At 40.5% G+C, this 18,357-nt stretch overlaps 1 protein-coding gene across 3 annotated transcripts in view; it reads left to right on the top strand.

Moving 5' to 3' along the window:
* Positions 1-2,180: 2,180 nt before the first annotated feature.
* The window catches only part of AKAP9 (A-kinase anchoring protein 9), a 109,946-nt gene continuing 93,769 nt past the window's right edge, over positions 2,181-18,357 (top strand). For 2 of the 3 annotated variants that reach the window (XM_084282064.1, XM_084282063.1), the window contains exon 1: positions 2,226-2,377. In XM_084282064.1, coding sequence (XP_084138190.1) covers positions 2,330-2,377 — 48 coding nt within the window. In that variant the 5' untranslated portion in view covers positions 2,226-2,329. Of the gene's footprint in view, positions 2,378-18,357 lie in introns of all 3 variants that reach the window. The other variant, XM_084282065.1, reaches the window with a different exon arrangement.

Raw genomic sequence — 18,357 nt, forward strand, 5'->3', positions numbered from 1 at the left:
AATAAAATAGGAATTTTAACACAGCTGAAATAAGCATGTTTTGTTGTTGTTGTTTTGTGTTTTGTTGTTGTTGTTTGTTTGTTTGTTTGTTTGTCCTGAAAGAGAAAAAGAGAAAAAACAGTTGTTTTAATGCTGAGAGAATCTGGAAATATTATTCCCTGGGATAATTTATCCAGTAGTAATTTCCACAGTACTCTATTATAGCTAGTCAGTTTTCATTTCATGCCTTTCATTGTCATGAATTAAGCATTTAGCTAAAATCCATTAGAATTACATGGATATAAGCCTGTGAGAGGAAAATTAGGCCCATCAATCCTTAGCACTAACTCAAGAACCCATTTAATTATGGGATTTGGGGAGTTTGTAATTATCTTATAAATGGCATGTTTACTGATTAAGAAATTAGTATCATAGTGTCATGCGTGTGTGAAATTTCATTGACACCTAACAGGTAGTTCTGTGATGGTGGCCTCCATCTCCCAAGAGGAATGTCATTTGTATCAAAAAGCGGATCTTATTTTCCCTCAGGGGTCTCTGGGCCTTTGGAATTGCTGGGGAAAAAAAAAAATACATTTGTAGGGACTTTGCACAAAGTGCTTTATTTTACTAACCTTAGAACACATTTTTAAGGGAAGAACTCAAATTTGTATTTCTGTGAAAACGTTTCCTCTTTAATTAATTCTTAATTTCATTTTCATGTGCTGTTTTTTGTTCTATAACATGCTTTTCCCGTAGTGAAACAGCAGTCTGAGAACTTTTAACTGAAACGCACGCTTATTTCAAATATGGAACAAAGTATAGTGCAGACATTTGTAATTCCCTGCCATGGCTGGTGTTTTCCTTTTTTGACATTAATGGTATTCATTCCCTTTTCAACTGCAGGTTGGGGACATCATTTTTTAGATGCACCAATGTGCAATACATGTACTGATCTGTTAACAGATTATTTCACTGTTTTTTTGTTGTTGTTGTTGTTGTTGTTGTTGTTGTTTTTCTGTGAAATGCTCTACCTTTTAGGAGGGGAATCCTTAAACATTTCTGATTGTAGGTTTAGTTTACTTGGACAGTAACATGGGCACAGAAGTTTGCTGCTAGGAGCCCTAATATTTTTTCATCTTGGTCGCACTTGGTAACATTGTGTAAATATTGTTTTCTTCTGTCATTTTTTGGAGTGCGTCTGGTCTGCTGGAAAGCTCAAGTAAAGAAAGAATGTGTGCTAACTGAGCACATACACTTTACTTTTAAATATATATATATATATTCAGTGGAAAATGTGAACTGTGTTAAAAAGATCAGCAGGGCTGGGATCTAAATGCATTGAGAAAGATTTTGGATTTTGCATTTATTAAAGCAGACTGGTTCCAAATGCAGAATAAAGCACGTGTTTGTTCACATGCAGCTGCTAGACACCAACCAAAAAAGGCTTGACAGGAATGTGTAAACCGGTGCCATTCATCACCCCACCAGAAATGGCACCGACTTCGCGGGTAACTGAAAGAAAAAGCACATCGTGAACACCCAGGGCAAATTCGCTATTAGCCAGGCCAGTCACACATTCAGTAGACAATAACCTGTAATAATTAAGTAACACAAAGAATATTGCTTTGCATCGAAGGATGAGGTAGAGAATTTGTATTTGCATTTAATTGCTGCGTGCCAAATTCCCCATGGTGATTTTCACACAACTACTGCCACTGTCGCTGACACGACGAGAGCGTGTTAATTTAAACGGGGGACTACACATCCTTTGTTGGCATCCCCACACAATGTGACACACGCCCAGAAAGCTTGTGCTTGCTTCTCCAGGGTCTAGATCCACGCTGGAGGAGGCAGGAGCCAGGTGTAGGCTCAACACTTAAAGCAACCAAAACGAGCATCGCAGCCACGGGGGGCGGGTCTGGGCGGCAGCGGAGGGCAGCAGACCCGCAAAACTCGGAGATTGTTAGCTCAGGCTTTCGTTATTAAAGACTTTCGTGTTTGGGTGTTCCGAGGTGCGAAACGAGGAAGCCCCCCGCCTGTCCCCCGAGGAGGAGGAGGGGCTGTGCGGGGCAGAGGAGGCTGCCAGGGGGCCGCAACCCGGCAGGGCAGGGCAGGAGGAGGGATGGCGGCGGGAGGAGGAGCGGGCGATCCCCACGTCACTTTCCCCGGCCGCGTGTTTACGTGGAGATGAAGATGGCGGCGCCGGGGGCCCCTGCGCGGCCGCTGCCGTCGCCGTGAGGCGGGTTGGGGACGGGACGGGAGGGCGCAGGCAGGCTGCGTGCCCCGGCTGAGGGCGGAGCGGGCCCGCCTCCCGCCGCCGGTAACGCGCTGCTGTCCCCGCACGGGCGCCATGGAGGACGAGGAGCGGCTGAAGAAGCTGGAGGCTGGGAAAGCCAAGGTGGGGGGCGGCTGCGGCGGGGCAGGGACGGGGACCCGAGGAGGGGACGGGGACGGGGGTTGCGGCGGGGGACCCGGCTCGGCTCGACTTGGCTCGGCTCGGCTCTGCGGGGACCAGCGGCGAACAAAGCCTCGGGGGCGGGGTGCGCTTTGTGCTGCCCCGGGTCCCCCTCCCTCCTTCTTTCCCTCCCTCCCTCCCTCCGTGCCAGCCGGCGGCCGGGGACGGCCACGTCGCGGGGAGCGCCACAGGTGGTGGCGGAGCCCGACTCCTCGCCGCCTCGCCCCCGAGCCTTTTAAGCCGAGGAGACTCCCTGTGAGCCTTCCCGGGGGGTTGCAGAGCCGGCAGCTGCGTCTCAGTGTGCTGCTAATGCCTCTTAGGAAGGGGGGATTACGGGCTGCCAGGGCTGCGGTGAGGGGCACCCAGTGGTTGTTGAGTTATGAGGGGTGTAACTCAACCCCTCATGAGGGGTTATGTTATGAGGGGTATAACTCAACAACCACTGTCACTGCACGGTGGCTGTCGGGGTCCCAGGCCAGCCCACAGCCTCGCACCAACTCCACTTGGTTTGGTTTTGGTTTGGTTTGGCTCCACAGGTGCTGCCTCATGGGCAGCACACGGGGCCACCCCACAGCGTAAGAACCTCCTCTTGCCTTCAGAGAGAGCCTTGGTGTGGTCAGGGAGATGAGGTAATTAACAGCACCCGTGGTAAGGTGAGGTTAGAGGGAGCCTTTTGATGCCAGCTATTGTCTGGTTCCTTCCAGCAGCCACTGCTCAGTGGCAGGGTTCGCAGCGCTGTAAGCCTGTAATCCAGGCTGAGGAGACACACAGCTTGGAAGCGGTCATCAGTGGTAAAAGCAGCGAAAAGGCAAGCTGTGAAATCAAACTGAAATACCATAATCGTCGTGCCTATACAGTCCATCAAAAAGAGAACGTAGTTGGGCAGGGAAACGTTATGTCGTGTTACACAAAAACTTTGTAACTCTGGTGTGTCTGTTTCTTTTGAGACACTGTTCAAAAGGTACAGCAGCAAACTCTTGTAGATGGTTTATATAGGGCGTTCTTATACGCTTAGAGCAAGAACGGTGTTTATGCATCCTCAGAATCATGCAATTACAGAATGCTCGAGGTGCCTCCCAAATCATCATCTAATTCCAACCCCCCAGCTATGGGCAGGGAACATACAGCAGCGCTACCAAAAGGTACCAGGACAGATCAGCAGTGCTGGCAGCCTTGTGTTCGGCTGCACCCAGGTTGACAAATTAATGCTGCTGCAGAATACTTGAAAGTAGTTCACAAAGAAAATGGATGGAGTAAATTTGCTAATACTACAAACCACAGTGAATAATTTATCCTGAGAACTTACATTTTTCTGTTCCTGTTGGCTTGGTATGAGCACAGAAAACTAGTGGCAATTTCTGAAAAGTGAACCAGAAGTTGGGGCTCAAGAAGGAAGCTGTTGCATTCCTGCTAACTTTCAGAAAAGACGTGTGCATGTTTTACTTACTGTTAGTAGGAATACCATCATTGCTGTTGCCCTTCTTCTAGCCTTTTCTGACTGAAATGTGTGGATGTTCTTATAAATATATCCCTGAAGACTTTCATGTTCTGTGCTTTTAAACTTCCCTTGTGGTTAAAGTCATTGTAACTCTTTAAAGCTATATGTGCTTTACATGACAAGCAGTGTTAGTATTTCAGATTTTTCACTGGCATTCTCTATACCCTTCACGCTCTTTCTTTCTCTTTTTTTCCCCCACATGAATAGTATAATTAAATGTGTTGTACTATGGAGACTAGGTCTCAGTCTTCCAGTGACAAGTGTCACTGCTGAAGGCAGAAAAGAAGAAATTGTGTTAGCAGAGAATGGAAGTAGGAGTTGCTCCTGCAGCTGCCTTTCTCTTTTTCAAGGATACAAGCACATTCACAGTAGCATGATCAGTATGCCTCCCAAAATTGCTTGTCTCCATTGAATATTTTCTGCAAACCACAGCAACAAGCGTCCAAAAAACTTTAGAGTCTAACCACTGAATGTTGTTTAAATAGCTGGAAAAAATAATAAAATGTGTTGTTGCTGTGCTAAAAGCACAGGCATTGCTATACTTCAGATACCTTGATGCTTCTTCCATGATAGTATAAACTTTAAATGTAAATAAGACACTGCATAAACTGTGGAATGAATGTTGTTAATAGGCAGGCCAGTAAAAGAGCCTAGTAGGTACAATGGAGGTGGTAGATGCACTGCTAACAGTGAAGTTATTATTCTAAAAAGGTACTTGGATTCTTAGGCCTTTTCCCTCTAAATGTAGTGCCAGGTCTCACTACATGTGTTCTAAGCAATATGAGCTTCCAGTAAAGTAATCGTGGGGTTATTTTCTGATTATCATGTCGGGTAGTAGCTGTGAAGTTTGGTTCTGTGTGAGCTTTGTTTTTCCTGATGTCTTCTTAAGATGCTGTCTCCCTACACAGATCTACAAAGAAGCATATTACAAATACGTTTTCTGCAATGGCAGTTTCTTTTCAGACCTCTTGTAGTATTTTTGGAAATAAGAAGCTGCATTGTGAATCTCACCTTGACCGAATGGTGCTAAATGTACTCCAGGCTGGCAGAATGGGGCTCAACTTCCCCAGTACATCATCTGGAAAATGGAATAAGCTCTTGATAGGCTCACCAACATCCGTGTGTACCTTCTGACTTTTTGAGACTATGCCAGTCCTTTGTTATGAAACGGTTGCAGCATGCATTGCTGTTCTGTCTGTTACAAACCCACAATAGCAAAGGAGACATGGAGTCAAACCTAGCAAATTACATGCTCCCTTTTCCAGAGCTGTAGTCATCCATTGTCCTTTGCCACAAGATAAACGCACTGGATATTAACCCAGCCTCAATAAATGTCTGTTTCCCTCGCCCATTAAAATGGTCTCTCTGTGGATTTCTTTGTCTTGGATGCTGAACTGATTATGTTGGAGCAATAAAAGCATTTGCCTGATTCCAGGAAAGGTGTTTGTCAGACCGGCTGGTTGAGGGAAACAGGGCTGACTGTGAGAGAAGGTGGAAGAGTGAAGATGTGCCAGCAACAGAAATACAGATGCACTCTGTCAAGTTGATCTGTGCCCCAAAACACAGTGAACTTAAAAATCAGATACCTTATGTGCCTTGCTTTAGAGATTATGGGATATTGTCGATGGCCTCAAATAGTGTATGTGCACCTGATTTTGCAAAAGACAAGAGAGGATGGTGGTTGAAGATCTTGGTGTAGTATTTATGTGTGCATGCCTGTGTGTGTATCAGTTTGCTTGGAAATCTCATGTAACATTGAAGAGGATACTGCTTGTGGGAGCTGAGTTTGTTAATTTTATGTACTTATTTAGCAGCTTAGTATCTCATTTCTTATCAGGATGTTGCACTGTTTTGATCAACTTCCAGATCAATAAGCTAGCTTTGGAATGAACATGTCAGGGTCTCAGATTCCCTTGTGAGAAAGTAGCTATTTTGGCAATCTTTTGGTTTTAATATTATGATTTTATTTTATATTTAATATATAATTATATATGAAGGCAGACTTGCTTGCAATTTGACAGAAGCATTCTCACCACATACTTCTGCAGCGCAATGAAACACCCAGCAATTACAACTGGTGAAACTAAGATGTGAAGCTATCAACAGCAAGTTTTGAAGAAGGGTCCATTTTACAATACTGAAGGGGGAGTAGAAAGAACACGCTCCCTAGCTGTATGCTTTCTCAGTGTGAGGAGGGGTGGGTGAGGGAAAGACACTCATTTACTTTGTAAATTCTCTGAATTTCAGGTTGGTCTAGAATTTCACTTCTAATGTTAGAAATGCATTATTTAATGCCCTGATTTTCGAGAGTTCTCTATGTCTCTAATACATTCTTGCTGCGGTGTTTGAATAAACCATGCAATTGTTGAAGAACCCCAAGAAATAAGGAACTGTCTGGTGCAGTTCAATATTTGAGCACAGAAAAAGCGGTGTGACTGCTTTTGATCTATGCCAGTGAATCATGGAGCAGACGGAACGGTGAAGTTTGTTTGGGAAGTGCTGATGGCACTCAGTGGACAAGTAATACAGGTTGTGTAACTAATTTGAGAAGTTATCTTCACAAATTGAATAGTAAAAGGAAATAATTGCATATTTTGTCTTCTGGTCATGCATGTGAATATTTCAGGTGGCTGAAGATGAAAATGATGTGCATAATTAAAACAGCGTTGTGTAAGTGTCTGAAAATGTTTGCTGTTTGCTTTCTTATACGTTACTCTCTTGAGGGCAAAAAAAAAAGATTTTACATCCTCATCTCTGAGCTCTTCAGACTGAGAAATTTGGGGTTTCTCAGAGAAGCTGTTCATCAGTTTTTCTTTCCTTTTTTTCTTTTTTATTAAGACTTAAGCAAAACATGGAATGATTACACACCATAGTGATTAAAGGTCTAATTTCAAACCTCCAGAAGAATTAACATACAGATTGTGTTTGTGAAACAGCCCTTTAAAATTACCTGTCATTTACTGGAGGAGGAAAAAAGGCAGTGTTTTACTGGTTACCATGAGCTTTTCATCATGGAAGACAAATTAAATACATTTAAACCTTACATTTCATTAAAGAGCTGGCCTACTAACATTCTGCCTTTTGCTTTCAGGTGCAAACTATTCATTTTGTTTATGGTCTGTCTGCTTCTAATAACTTCCAATAACCAAAAGCAATTAAGCAGAATCCTGGAAGGAAGGATTTCCTTTTCAGTCCATGCTTCCTTACTTAACTTTTCTCTTAAAATAGGAAATCATATTCAACCATATCATAAGGTGCTAATTTCACCATAAAAATTTGCATTATTCTCCCTTTTTATAAACTATGGAGGAGAGCAGCTTTATGGGCTGAACGGGAATGATGCAGGGCTAGATCTGTATGTGGAGGCGCTGTGTACTAATTAGTGGACAAGAGGGGAAGAAACCGTAGGAGAACCTAGGCTAACTCTGGAGCCACCTGGAGAGCTGTGGGTGAGCTTTGGCTCAACAGATGTGGGTGGATCTGTAAAGAAGCAGGAGGGTGCAGTAAGGCTATGGAAAAGTGCTGTAACAATGATAAGAGCTTTAAGATGCTTTAGTTGGGGGCAACCTTCTTCTTACACATGAAGGTCCTCACAAACCTATCAGGATCCTGCCGAATTCCTAGGCATTCCTCTTCTATGTTGCGAAGATAATTGTCCTCCTAGGTCCTTCTGAATTTGCACTTCCTCGTTCCTCTTAATATTTTATTTCAATCTGCTTCTCACCTCTGCATCTCTGTCAACTCTAAATGCAAATAGTAGGAGGTGGTATAGCAGGAGAATTGCCTCTGTGTGTTTTGATTATGAACATGAGTAAGCCTAAGGACCGATTTTTGCGCCACAGAGAACCACAGATACAAGGACTGAATGTCACCTGGAGAGAAAAATGTCTTGTTTTAAAGCTCTTGAGTAAAAGCAGAGAGGGCAGAAATTGCCAAGAGGTGAGAGAGGGAGGAACAAAAACCAAGGTGTTTCTTTGCTGTGCGTGACTTCATTTTTTTTGTTTGGCACAGTGGATGATATCTCTGCATTTTATCATGGGAAAGATTTGTATACATCTGAAATGTAAATGCATTTTGGATAATTTATTGCTGCTGGGATGATGAATAAGCTTGAAGGAGGTATCAGGCTGAAAGGTAATCTGTGAAACAGTCTTCAAGATGTGAATTGTACTTCTACTAGCAGAAGAAAAATGGTATGACTAGGTTTTTTAATAGAACTGAATTGTTCGCTTGGATAATAGAGCTACCTGCTCTACAGTCTTTTTTCACCTTATTTCCTTTCTTTTAAGAAGAAAAAGTAAGTTTAATATTTCTCCACTGTGTTCAAATTTCTTCTGGACTTTATTGGGTCCTCACAAAAATAGGACTTGAATTGAAATCTTGGACTAGAGCTCCTTTTTTTTTTCAGTTGGCGTTAGTAGGATTCTTCCTTTTTCTAGGCATGTTCTCAATTTTTCTTTTATTTTCTAAGTTTGAGCCCCATTTCACTAACTCCAGAGATCTATACTAGCTTTTGATACAGGGCTTGGTTGGTTGTTTTAAATATTATTGTTGCTATACCCTTTTATTCGGAGCTCTAAACTAGCTGTCTCCTTGTAGTAGTGATGCAAGGTAGAGTGAATTTGAAGTATCACTTACTTGTTCGCATCCTCAGAACAAAGCAGCTCTCCAAAATAACCTTTGTTCTATACCTAGTTTAGAGAAAAATGGTCATTAATTCAAGAAGCCCAGTGAATTTTTCAAAAACTGAGAAATAAGACAGCACAGTATTGTTAGAAGCACTATGAAACAAGAAATTACATTGTAAAAAGGCAATTTCAAGTATTTTCTTGTTTCTTCATGTGTAAAGAGAAGGAATTAGAGGAAAAAAAAAAAAGCACAAACTTGCTCTTCTAATAAAGGTTTTCTTCATTTTGGTACTAATCTCTCCCTTGTTGTTATGGTCTGCTTTCCAACTGCTTATTTTCTTAGTAGGGGTGTTGCAAAAGCAAAACAGGGGTGACTGCAACATTTGTTTCCCTTGGTAGAGCAGTGTCTAGACAAGTTTGTTTGTTTATACTGGTTTGGAAATAAGCACGATCATCATGACCACAAATTCTTTCTAAAGTGCTTTCTATAAAGCACATCTGATATTTCAAGGGAAGTAAGGCCTTTTGACATATGTAGATTTTACCAAAAACCCCTATGTGGTGGTGTTTTTCTTTTTCCCACCAACAGGAAATGCCCTAACAGGTAGGTGCTTTTAAATATTCATTTACAGAGATATTAACTGTGGATTAACATATGGTTACTCTAACGCCTTACTGTTTATAATAGTGAAAAATCTGATAAAAATGAGGACAAAAGAATAGAGGCTTCTGAAGTAGGTCCAACTTTGTTAATTTGCCTTATTTACAATATAAGGTTGTGTACTAGCAACGTAATCTCTGGGAATCCTACTTTATGAGCTCAAAGGGCTGTCTTAAATCTCTGCCCCATAGCTAGAGATTTCAATGTATTTCTTATGTATTTGGTTTCGAAATCATTTAGTTACTAGTACCAGTTGATGTGATGCTTCAAATTTGCAAAGACATGGGATCACAGTTCTGTAAAACCCATCTGATAATTGCAGTCTTTTGCTATTGAAACAAAGCAAAGAGATCTTAAAATCTATCATGATGAAGTGCTTGCATGTTGACTGCAAAGTGCTGGCACGTCGTATTGTGTTGATGGCTCTTTTTTTCCTGTTTCTTAAAAGAATTTTTAATCTGCATTTTCCACTTTTTTTTTTTTTGAGAGGCCAACATGTGATGTTGTAAACTTTTTCCTACAGTCAGTAGAAAAAGGAAAGAAGTATGCATAAAAATGTCTTCTTAAAATTACTGGTTTCTTAGAAGTATGCAGTCAGCCTTTCTGTTTTCCATTCTTGCATGAAGAGACCACCAGAAGCTTGCAGGTAGAACACATTCAGTAGTTGTCAGCCAGGCAGAAGAGCATGAGAGTCTGGAAACCAAGCACCAAGCCCGGGAACATGATGGGAAGCGAGCAAGCCACAATTGTAATAACCCGAAGATGTTGCATCATCACAAAACAAAGAGTCTTGTGGCACATGCTCCTAAACCTCAAAACCTGGTGAAATTTTAAGACTCTCCACAGTGAGAAATAATAATTTTAAAGGGGTTGTATATTGTTTGGTGATATTTCCAGGGGAGAACAAGTACTTGATGAAAACTGTACTGCAAGGGCAAAATTGCAGCCTATATCTAAAACTACAATCCTGAGCTAAAGAGCCAAGGAGACTCGCAGAGGAGATGGGATTCTGGGACTGAGTATGTTTCTGTGCAAATATTGATAAAATGGGTGTTACAGGGAATGAGCAAAGTTGTGAAAGAACTTACTCAAAGCTGACTTTGCTGGTAAGCTGTGAATTAACAGAAATGTTTATCTCTTTGTGTTAGTTTTGTTTTCTGAAGCTTTTGCTCGTCCTTGAACTTTTATGTCACTGTGAGGAAGTCTCCTGTGTCCAACCACAAAACAGCAGAAAAATATTGAAATGTTCCTACACCCATTGATGTTGTCTAAGTGAGGTAGCTGACTTAACGTTAGTACATTGAGAATATGTATTTTCCTTTAAAAGGTAGTGGCAGATATTTATCCTATATACAAGTAATGCTCCATAGCAATAAGAAAACCTTGTCTTTTTATGTTCGTTAATAGCTAGCATAGTTTGGTGTGTTATAAGGATGGAAAACCTGATACAAGACTCGTCAAAGGGGGATGAGTTTCCTAGATTTTCTTCATTACTTGGAATATATTCTCAGAACTCAGTTTCGTATAAAAAAAAAAAAAAAAAAGCGAAGTTCATAGACAAAGTCTGGAATCCTGGGATCAATATCAATGCCTTTGTGAGCCCACGTTTCTCTAATGATTCAACAGTGTGTGTGTAAAATAAATAAATAATAATACAAGCCTGTCAAAATAATATAAGCCTGTCAAGTCTTGCATACTGAGCATGAAATTCGTGCAGTTGGTTCCTCCCTTACATCTGCTTGGCTCCTTGCAGAGCTGTCTCTCACAAACCTACTGTGTTTGGGGGCTTTATTCTCACTCTGTCCATTCAGTACCAGACGTGCCACATGGTATGAATTCATATAAAAATAATATAAACACTGGGGGAGGGAAATGATGAAGTACGGCTGAGTGGGACTTGTTCTAAGTATTTTACAGTTTGTTAGAAAAAAACAGAACCTTAATTTATTTTAAAAAGAAAAATTAAAGCTATACTTAGTTTCTACCCAGAGTTAGAGCACAGAGGTGGCCAGAACTTCTTCCAATATCTTTCTTTATAATGTATCTAAATTCTCCAGACTCTTTTGAAAGTCTCAGCCCTAATCTTTGTGAAAAGACTGCTTTCGGTTACTGGTTGGATGTCATCGCATCACTGATGTTTATTAGCAAGAAGTGTCTGTTACTACTTGGTTACCTTGAACAGAATTTAAACTGCTGCTCTGTAGCTGTAAAGCTGATTGTCTTGTTGCCAAGGATGTAACCTCTCAAATTCGGTATCAGTTTCATGTCACCGGTCAGCTTGAAAAAGCTGATAAGCTTGTGTTGGTTATCAATAAAGACTTACTTAGACATTGTCCGTTTGTGCTAAAGGTGCCTTTTCCTTTCAGATTTCTTACTTAATGAGAAAGTGAATGTGAGCAAAATTATGTAGGTCTTACTGTGCTTTATTCTATTCTTTTGTATACTCTACCTTTAAATTAGTTTGCTAATTTGTTTGGCTTTTGATCTTTTAAAAAAAATTATATCAGATAATTAAAAACAAACATGTAAAGTAGAAGAAAAAAGCTAGATTCATTCTACATAAATGCAAAAAGCTTTTTGCTATTTTATATATATATATCTTAGTAAGAAAAAAAAAAAGAATTTACAAGATTCAGGGTAATATAAGCAGTAGATATTTACTCAAAATAAATCAATAATTGATTTTTTTTTTTTTTTGTAATAAATACTCTCTCCTGCCCTTTTCAGCTAAGCTTTAATCAACTCTTCTTCTTCCTTTAGCGTATAGACTAAATGTTAGAGTGCAGGAGACAAGAAGAACATGCGCTGCTGTGAGGTGCAGGAGTCCGGCAGCTCAGGAAAAATATGCAGCAGACTACAGCCCCTTTCTTGCAGCATCAACACAAACAAGAAACGACAAATGCTTCTTTGATTTAAGTTTTCTTGCATTAGCTCATTGAGAAGACTGGACAAAGCCTCTTTAGAAACAGATTCTTTCTGTGCGTGTCCTTAGGTGCCTCAATCTCTCTGCATCTTTAAAGCACTATACTCAAGATATGGTTGTCTTTGAAGTTAGTTAGAATCTGCCATTGACTATGTAGAATGTGTTTTGGAAGAATGAATTGTGTGAGCCGAAAGAGTGGAGTATTGAATGGGATCCCACATGAAGGAGCAGTTGCCTGACTGCAGTTTTCTTCAAAACAGTCAGGTGTGTTTGTTTGTGTTTCTTGTAGGTTTCTAAACATTATTCATGATTTTTGAGAAACATCTGGCTCCCTCCTACCCTGACTCCCTGGAAACTACAGTCAGGTTTGATAACAAACCACAACCAAGGCTGCAGTCATCAGCAAAGCTCTGCTTCTATTCATCAGAAGGTCTCAAAGTACTGGAAAAGATTGCTTTTTAAAGGAAGCAGGCTGGTGTAAATAAATTGATGTTTAGTCCAAATTCAATATTAACGTCCTTGGGGATCTGTGCAATTGTTGGTAGGAGAGTGTCTCTCTGGGGCTGATTCAGACAGAACTCCTTTCTGAGAGTCAATGGGGTGTTAAGACTTTTTGACACTGATCTGATCTTATAAACAAACTAAAGACTTGATGTAGATAAAGCATCGTTTGGTGGTTACAACTAAATAAAAATTGCTTTTAGGATTATTTTTGTTTTAATGGCTTTATCTCAAAGTGGATGGTCTTTCAAGCAGAATCTGTCAGGGGGCTGCGTCACTCTGTCGTCATTATTGGCTGTGGAAAGAATCCAGGGCTGTGTGTATACAGCACTAACCTGAAGTGGGTGGCACGGTGTGAAAAGCTTAGAATTCAAAATAATCTTAACAAATCTGGTTACAAAGGGATGTGTAAGTAATATTCAAGGTCTTGTTCATCTCTAATGATGAGGACTGTCCTTGGGCTTTCTGGCTCCCTGAGTCTAACGGCAGAACTGGAGGAGATGAAGCATTATGTGTGATACAGAAGGTCGAGTTAGGGACCGCTTAAGCAAATCTGATCTACAAAAAATTATGGGATTGAGTGTGATGTATACAAGCATACTGATAGAAGCTATCTGCTATCATTACAAAGTTATTCCCTGCCGTCTTTGAAAGGTCGTGGTGATTAGGAGAATCAAAATAAGCAGGAGAAAAGGGAGGGTAGAGGGGGAAATCAAACCCAACTTCAAGAAGGACAAAAGAAGGATGTGGGGAGCTATAGGGATCAGCCTAGCTGTGGTCTTTGGGATGATTATGGAGCAGATCCCCCTGGAAGCCATGTTCAGGCACATGAAGGACAAGAAAGTGATGGGAGTTTATCAAGGGTGAAGTAATTGTCCTTATAATGAACACTGATTCTCAACAAGGAGTTCTACAGTGGCTAAGAGGAGAGGGAGGGAACAGTGAATGTTGATTATTTTGACTTTAGGAAAGCATCTGATACAATCTTTTACAAGCTTTTTGTAACCAACCTGTTGATAGATGACTTGAGTAGGTGCATTGCAAGGTGGGTAGAAAATTGTCAGGACTGCTGTGCTCACAGGGCTAAGATGAGGTCCAGCTGGTGGCCAGTAGCGTTCCTCACCCGCTGAAACTGAGGCCAGTCCTGACTGATGTTGTCATTAATAACTGGAGAACAGGAAGCAGTGTGTCTTCAGCAAGTTTGGGAATGCTGCCAAATTACCCAGAGCAATTAATGAACTGAAGCACAGGACGTGTTTTCAGAGAGACCTGGACAGTGTGAGGAAGTGGGTTGACGTGATGATACTGGAGCAGGGTGGAAGATGGTAGAGGAAAGCTCGCATGCTTTCCCAGTGGGAAGAAGGAGGAATTTCAATTTTTTTACATTGATACTAGGATGTAACAATAGTCTAGGGGATTTTCCGTGAATTTAAAACAAATGTGATGTTGTGTGATATGATTTGAAGTCAGGGAAGGGAGAGATAATGTTACCGTTTTCCAGAAACGAGCTAGAAATGCAGAATACTATGGTATGTGCTATATCTGCAAAGACAGGCTGCCCATATTCTGTGCTGGCAATGAGTTTGCCAGTAGGCTAGCATGATTCCCTCATACAGAGAGGCTCTGTATGTTTGCTGGCCAAAGGTCGAGTCCTTTGTGAAAAGATTTCCACCAGCACCCTGCTTCCGCATCTACACTGAGTTCTTCTTTTGTAGTGATGTTATTTTTTATATTTTTTTTTAACAAACACCAACACATTTAATGAGTATCACTTGTGCAATTTTGTATAGCCTACAGTTAGATTCTTCTTAACTTTCTGAAGTAATAATTGTATTCAGTGTTAAGAATAAATCATCATTAAAATACATTCTTTGACCTGCCTTGGATTTGTGGAATGATAGAATATTTGGGGTTGGATGAGACCTCTGGAGGTCGTCTGGTCTAATCCTGCTCACAGCAGAGGCAGCTTCACAGTTGGAATGGATTGCTCAGGATTGTTGCTCATCTGGTTTGCACATCTGGCAAGAGAGAGTTTGTTTAAATCTCGGTGGTGTGACACATTTAAGTAATCTGGCCAGTTATAATAGGGTCATGCTTCCTAAAATAAGGACTTGTAGTGGTTAGAGTAATATCATCCCTTAGGAAATAAAGGTGATCGAGTAGTATATGGACTGATTTCTTTTAAAATATTTAATCTATTACGTTAAGAATGAAATTAAAACAAAGTTACTAAGTCAAGTATTCTAATGTAAAGAACTACCAGCCTGAAGTTCATGTGGATGCAGAGGTGGTCTTGATTTAGCTTCTGTTTCCAACAATTGTTTCCAGCAGAACCTGTCCGTATTCTGTGTGCAAAATGGGCAGTGCTCAGGGAGTGATGCAGCTGGCCAAATTTATCTCCCCATTATCTAGAGGAACTTGTGTATCTAATGCTTGGTAAATCAATGCTTGTCATTTTTCTTTCCCTTACAGTCTTTTATAGGATGCTTATTGCTAGCATCATAGGTGCCTTTTGTCTATAGACTAGAGTCAATCATTTTGTTATTCTTTAAAAAGTATACTTTGAGGAAATCTGTCTTCTATTATTGCGCACCTGTGACTCTGCCTGTGTAACTAATCAAATCTGAAGAAGTTCTGACTCTTGCCAACACCACACTCGGTCTTTCTAAGCATGTTTGTTACTGCTAAGCATACCACATACTTCGTGCATTTCACAGTACTGGTCTGAAGTCGAATCTCATGTAAGTAGTTCGTATTTAGGATCCTATACATAGAAACATGAGAATCACTACTTCATGAAGCTTTAGGTCTGCTGTCTTTATAGTATTGGAAGACTAATCTTTAAAAAAATGTAAAATGTCAGCCTTAATTCTTAAATGCATTAGACAATTAGTAAGCTGTGTCTGTGTCACAAATATAACTTGCGGTTGCCAGTAATTTGATGGACAAGCACTGTGTGGCGATACTGGCAACTGTCGCTTTCGCATACTTCTGTATTTTTATAGCTGGCTTCTAACTGGCAAGCACAGATGGCCATAGATTGTGATTTTTTTGTATGTTTCTGAATTTGAGAAAACATTTGTACAGTTCTTTTTAAATTGCATTATGTAAATATCATGTGTTAACTATGCTCTATAGTTCTTTTATTTTAATCCCTAAGTTTATAGCATGGGATTTTGGAACCAACCATTTAAATATTTTGTTAATAATATAAAAGGCTTCTGTGTTCAGCTTTTGCATAATTTGAATCTTTACTTTCAAGTTATTTCTTTAAGTCAACAGTGTTATTTTGTCATATTAGTAACTTTTTAAAGTTGCTCCTGGAAAAAATCGTCAGGTTGGCCACTATCAAACCTTTCTCTTGCTGTTAATGAAGGATGTTCTTCCATTAAGTTAGTAATGAATGTGTCAGTGGTACTTTGTGAAATGGTACATTCTTTGTGGTACATTCCTTTTACCTGGAGGAAACACCTCTTTCCATCTGTTGTCACAGAAACGTAGATTTCTGTTTAGTTTTACTTAGGGCACAGGCAGTAGACTCAGTTTTTCGCTACGTAGTGGTCTAAGAATGTTTTCCTAAGCCTATTTTTGTGGAAGGGCAGCATGCGAAGAAAATTACTGAGAAAGGCAGAGATTTTGTAAGTTTTTGGCTACTACTAGCCAAAAAGATACTATGAGCATGTAGTATTTAGTAACGTGGTTGTCCTGGATGCTTTTTGGACTATTCCTATTCTGCGAGACTTTTCTCTTGACCTGAATGAACAGGCATAAATGCCTAACCTGTTAGAGCATAGCAATTGTTTTCTGAAAATAAATTGTTATCCTGAAGGAATTCCAAGGGATTAATCAAATGAGTCTCCAGCAGCTGATTTAACTATATATAGTTAAATAGCTGATGTAAGTATATGCTTGTTAACGAACAGGTGCTAAACCAGTTGTTTTAAGAAGTAACTACATAAGCAGTGCTCAGATCGTTGATAATTATTTTTTTAGTGTTAGAGGCAACGTGCTTACTGATGTGTCTGACTGTGCTGCTTTCCAAAAATTCAAGTTCTGAATGAATTAATTATTTGATGCCTGTATTTGTTCATTCTGTTGCTACTGCGCAGTAACACCAGTTCTCTTTGGAAGCCCGGTCGAAACTTACCTGTGAGTGTCCATTGCTTTGTTCTTTATTTCCCTTTCCTGTGCCATATGGTATTCACTTGTACACCCTGATTAAATAATTTATTGTGAACACAAAGTACTGCTCTGTAGTTGAGAGCGAGTTGAATTAATCCTGGTTATCATTCAGTTGATTGCACTGGGCTTATAGAAATTAACCGCAATAAGCGTAAAGCCTAACACTGTAATTTTGTTGAATCAAACACAGTAGAAAAGAAAACAAGAAACAGTCATAAAATTGGAAGCTAGTGCATAATTTTAATACTTTTGTATCACATAGACTTTCTCATTTGAGTGCATAATTTCAGTACTTTTGTAGCACGTAGACTTTCTCATTTGCCTTCTGTTCAGGAGGTTGTCACGTACGCTTTTAAAGCAGCAACTGTTTTAGCTAATTGACCCTCATCTAGATTTACATCTCATTTAGGGCCCTGTGCTGTCCTCGAATGGCTGCTGCAGCTGAAGTTACCTGGAGCCGTATGCAGATACCAGCACACCCCGGGGAGCTGGGGCAGTCGGGCTGTGGCTTGCTAGCAGCTAGCACATACTACTTATTACATTGCTGAAGCACACTGGGTTTGTGTGTGGTCATAAACGTGGTGACACGTAAAAAATCTTTGCAATGGTACAGCCAGTGACTAGGTTCTGTGAGTTGTCCGAAGACTGTGATAACACCTGAGGTTGGTTAGGGCCTTAGAATTTATATTGATGGTTTTGTTTCCACAGGGCTGTGAGATACCAACTTCATGCAGTCCAAAGAACAGTGGAGTAGCTCTGCGGAAAGCAACTCATGCTTTTAGAGTATCCAAATCTTCGTTTTAAAATTCATTTTCAAGAGTTGGTATCCAAACCTCTCTGATGGGTCCAGATTTCCAAAACACTGCCATGAGGTGTGAATGCATGCTGAAGGCACGGTATGGCAAGACAGTGAAGTTCTCAAGTTTGTCTTCAAAAAGTTTGTGAGAAAATTATATGACTCAAGTTGGAGACAAGCAGTGTAATAAAGTGAGCAATAAAACTTTTTTTGTTGTTCTTTTGTAAGGATAAAATGTAACTGAAACACTTGCGTCTCCTTTGTTAAAATTTTATTTTACCAGATTTTAGCTCTACCTGGGATTTCTTGGCTTGGGCAAGCTGGATAATTTTTAAAAAGTCTTAAGGGAGGAGAGAGAGGGAAAATTTTTCCTTGCTGAGGGCAGAAAGATTTTCTGTGTGTGTTAACAATGTGATAATTCCTTCTCTTTCCCCACCTCCCCTCCAGACATTATTTCAAAGGTTGTAGGACTTTGAGGAGTGAGTTTGTCCCTATGCCACTGTTGTTTCAGCTTGGCTGAAGAAAGCTCCAGAATCCAGTGTTTTATTAAAGCTGGTGTTATGCATCAACCTTGTGGGACAAAAGGAGTGTGTTGCTAACCTCCTCTGTGGTTCCCTTTCCCTGCCCATTATTACTGACCCTTTGGAACTGGTCGGACACATAGGACAGACACAGAGTGCCTTTTGAGAGAGCACCCGACTGCTCATCTCCCTCTCTGGGGTGAGGGGGGCTCT

The sequence above is a fragment of the Netta rufina genome (genome assembly GCF_964035555.1).
Source record: "Netta rufina genome assembly, chromosome: 2".
Taxonomy (NCBI): domain Eukaryota; kingdom Metazoa; phylum Chordata; class Aves; order Anseriformes; family Anatidae; genus Netta; species Netta rufina.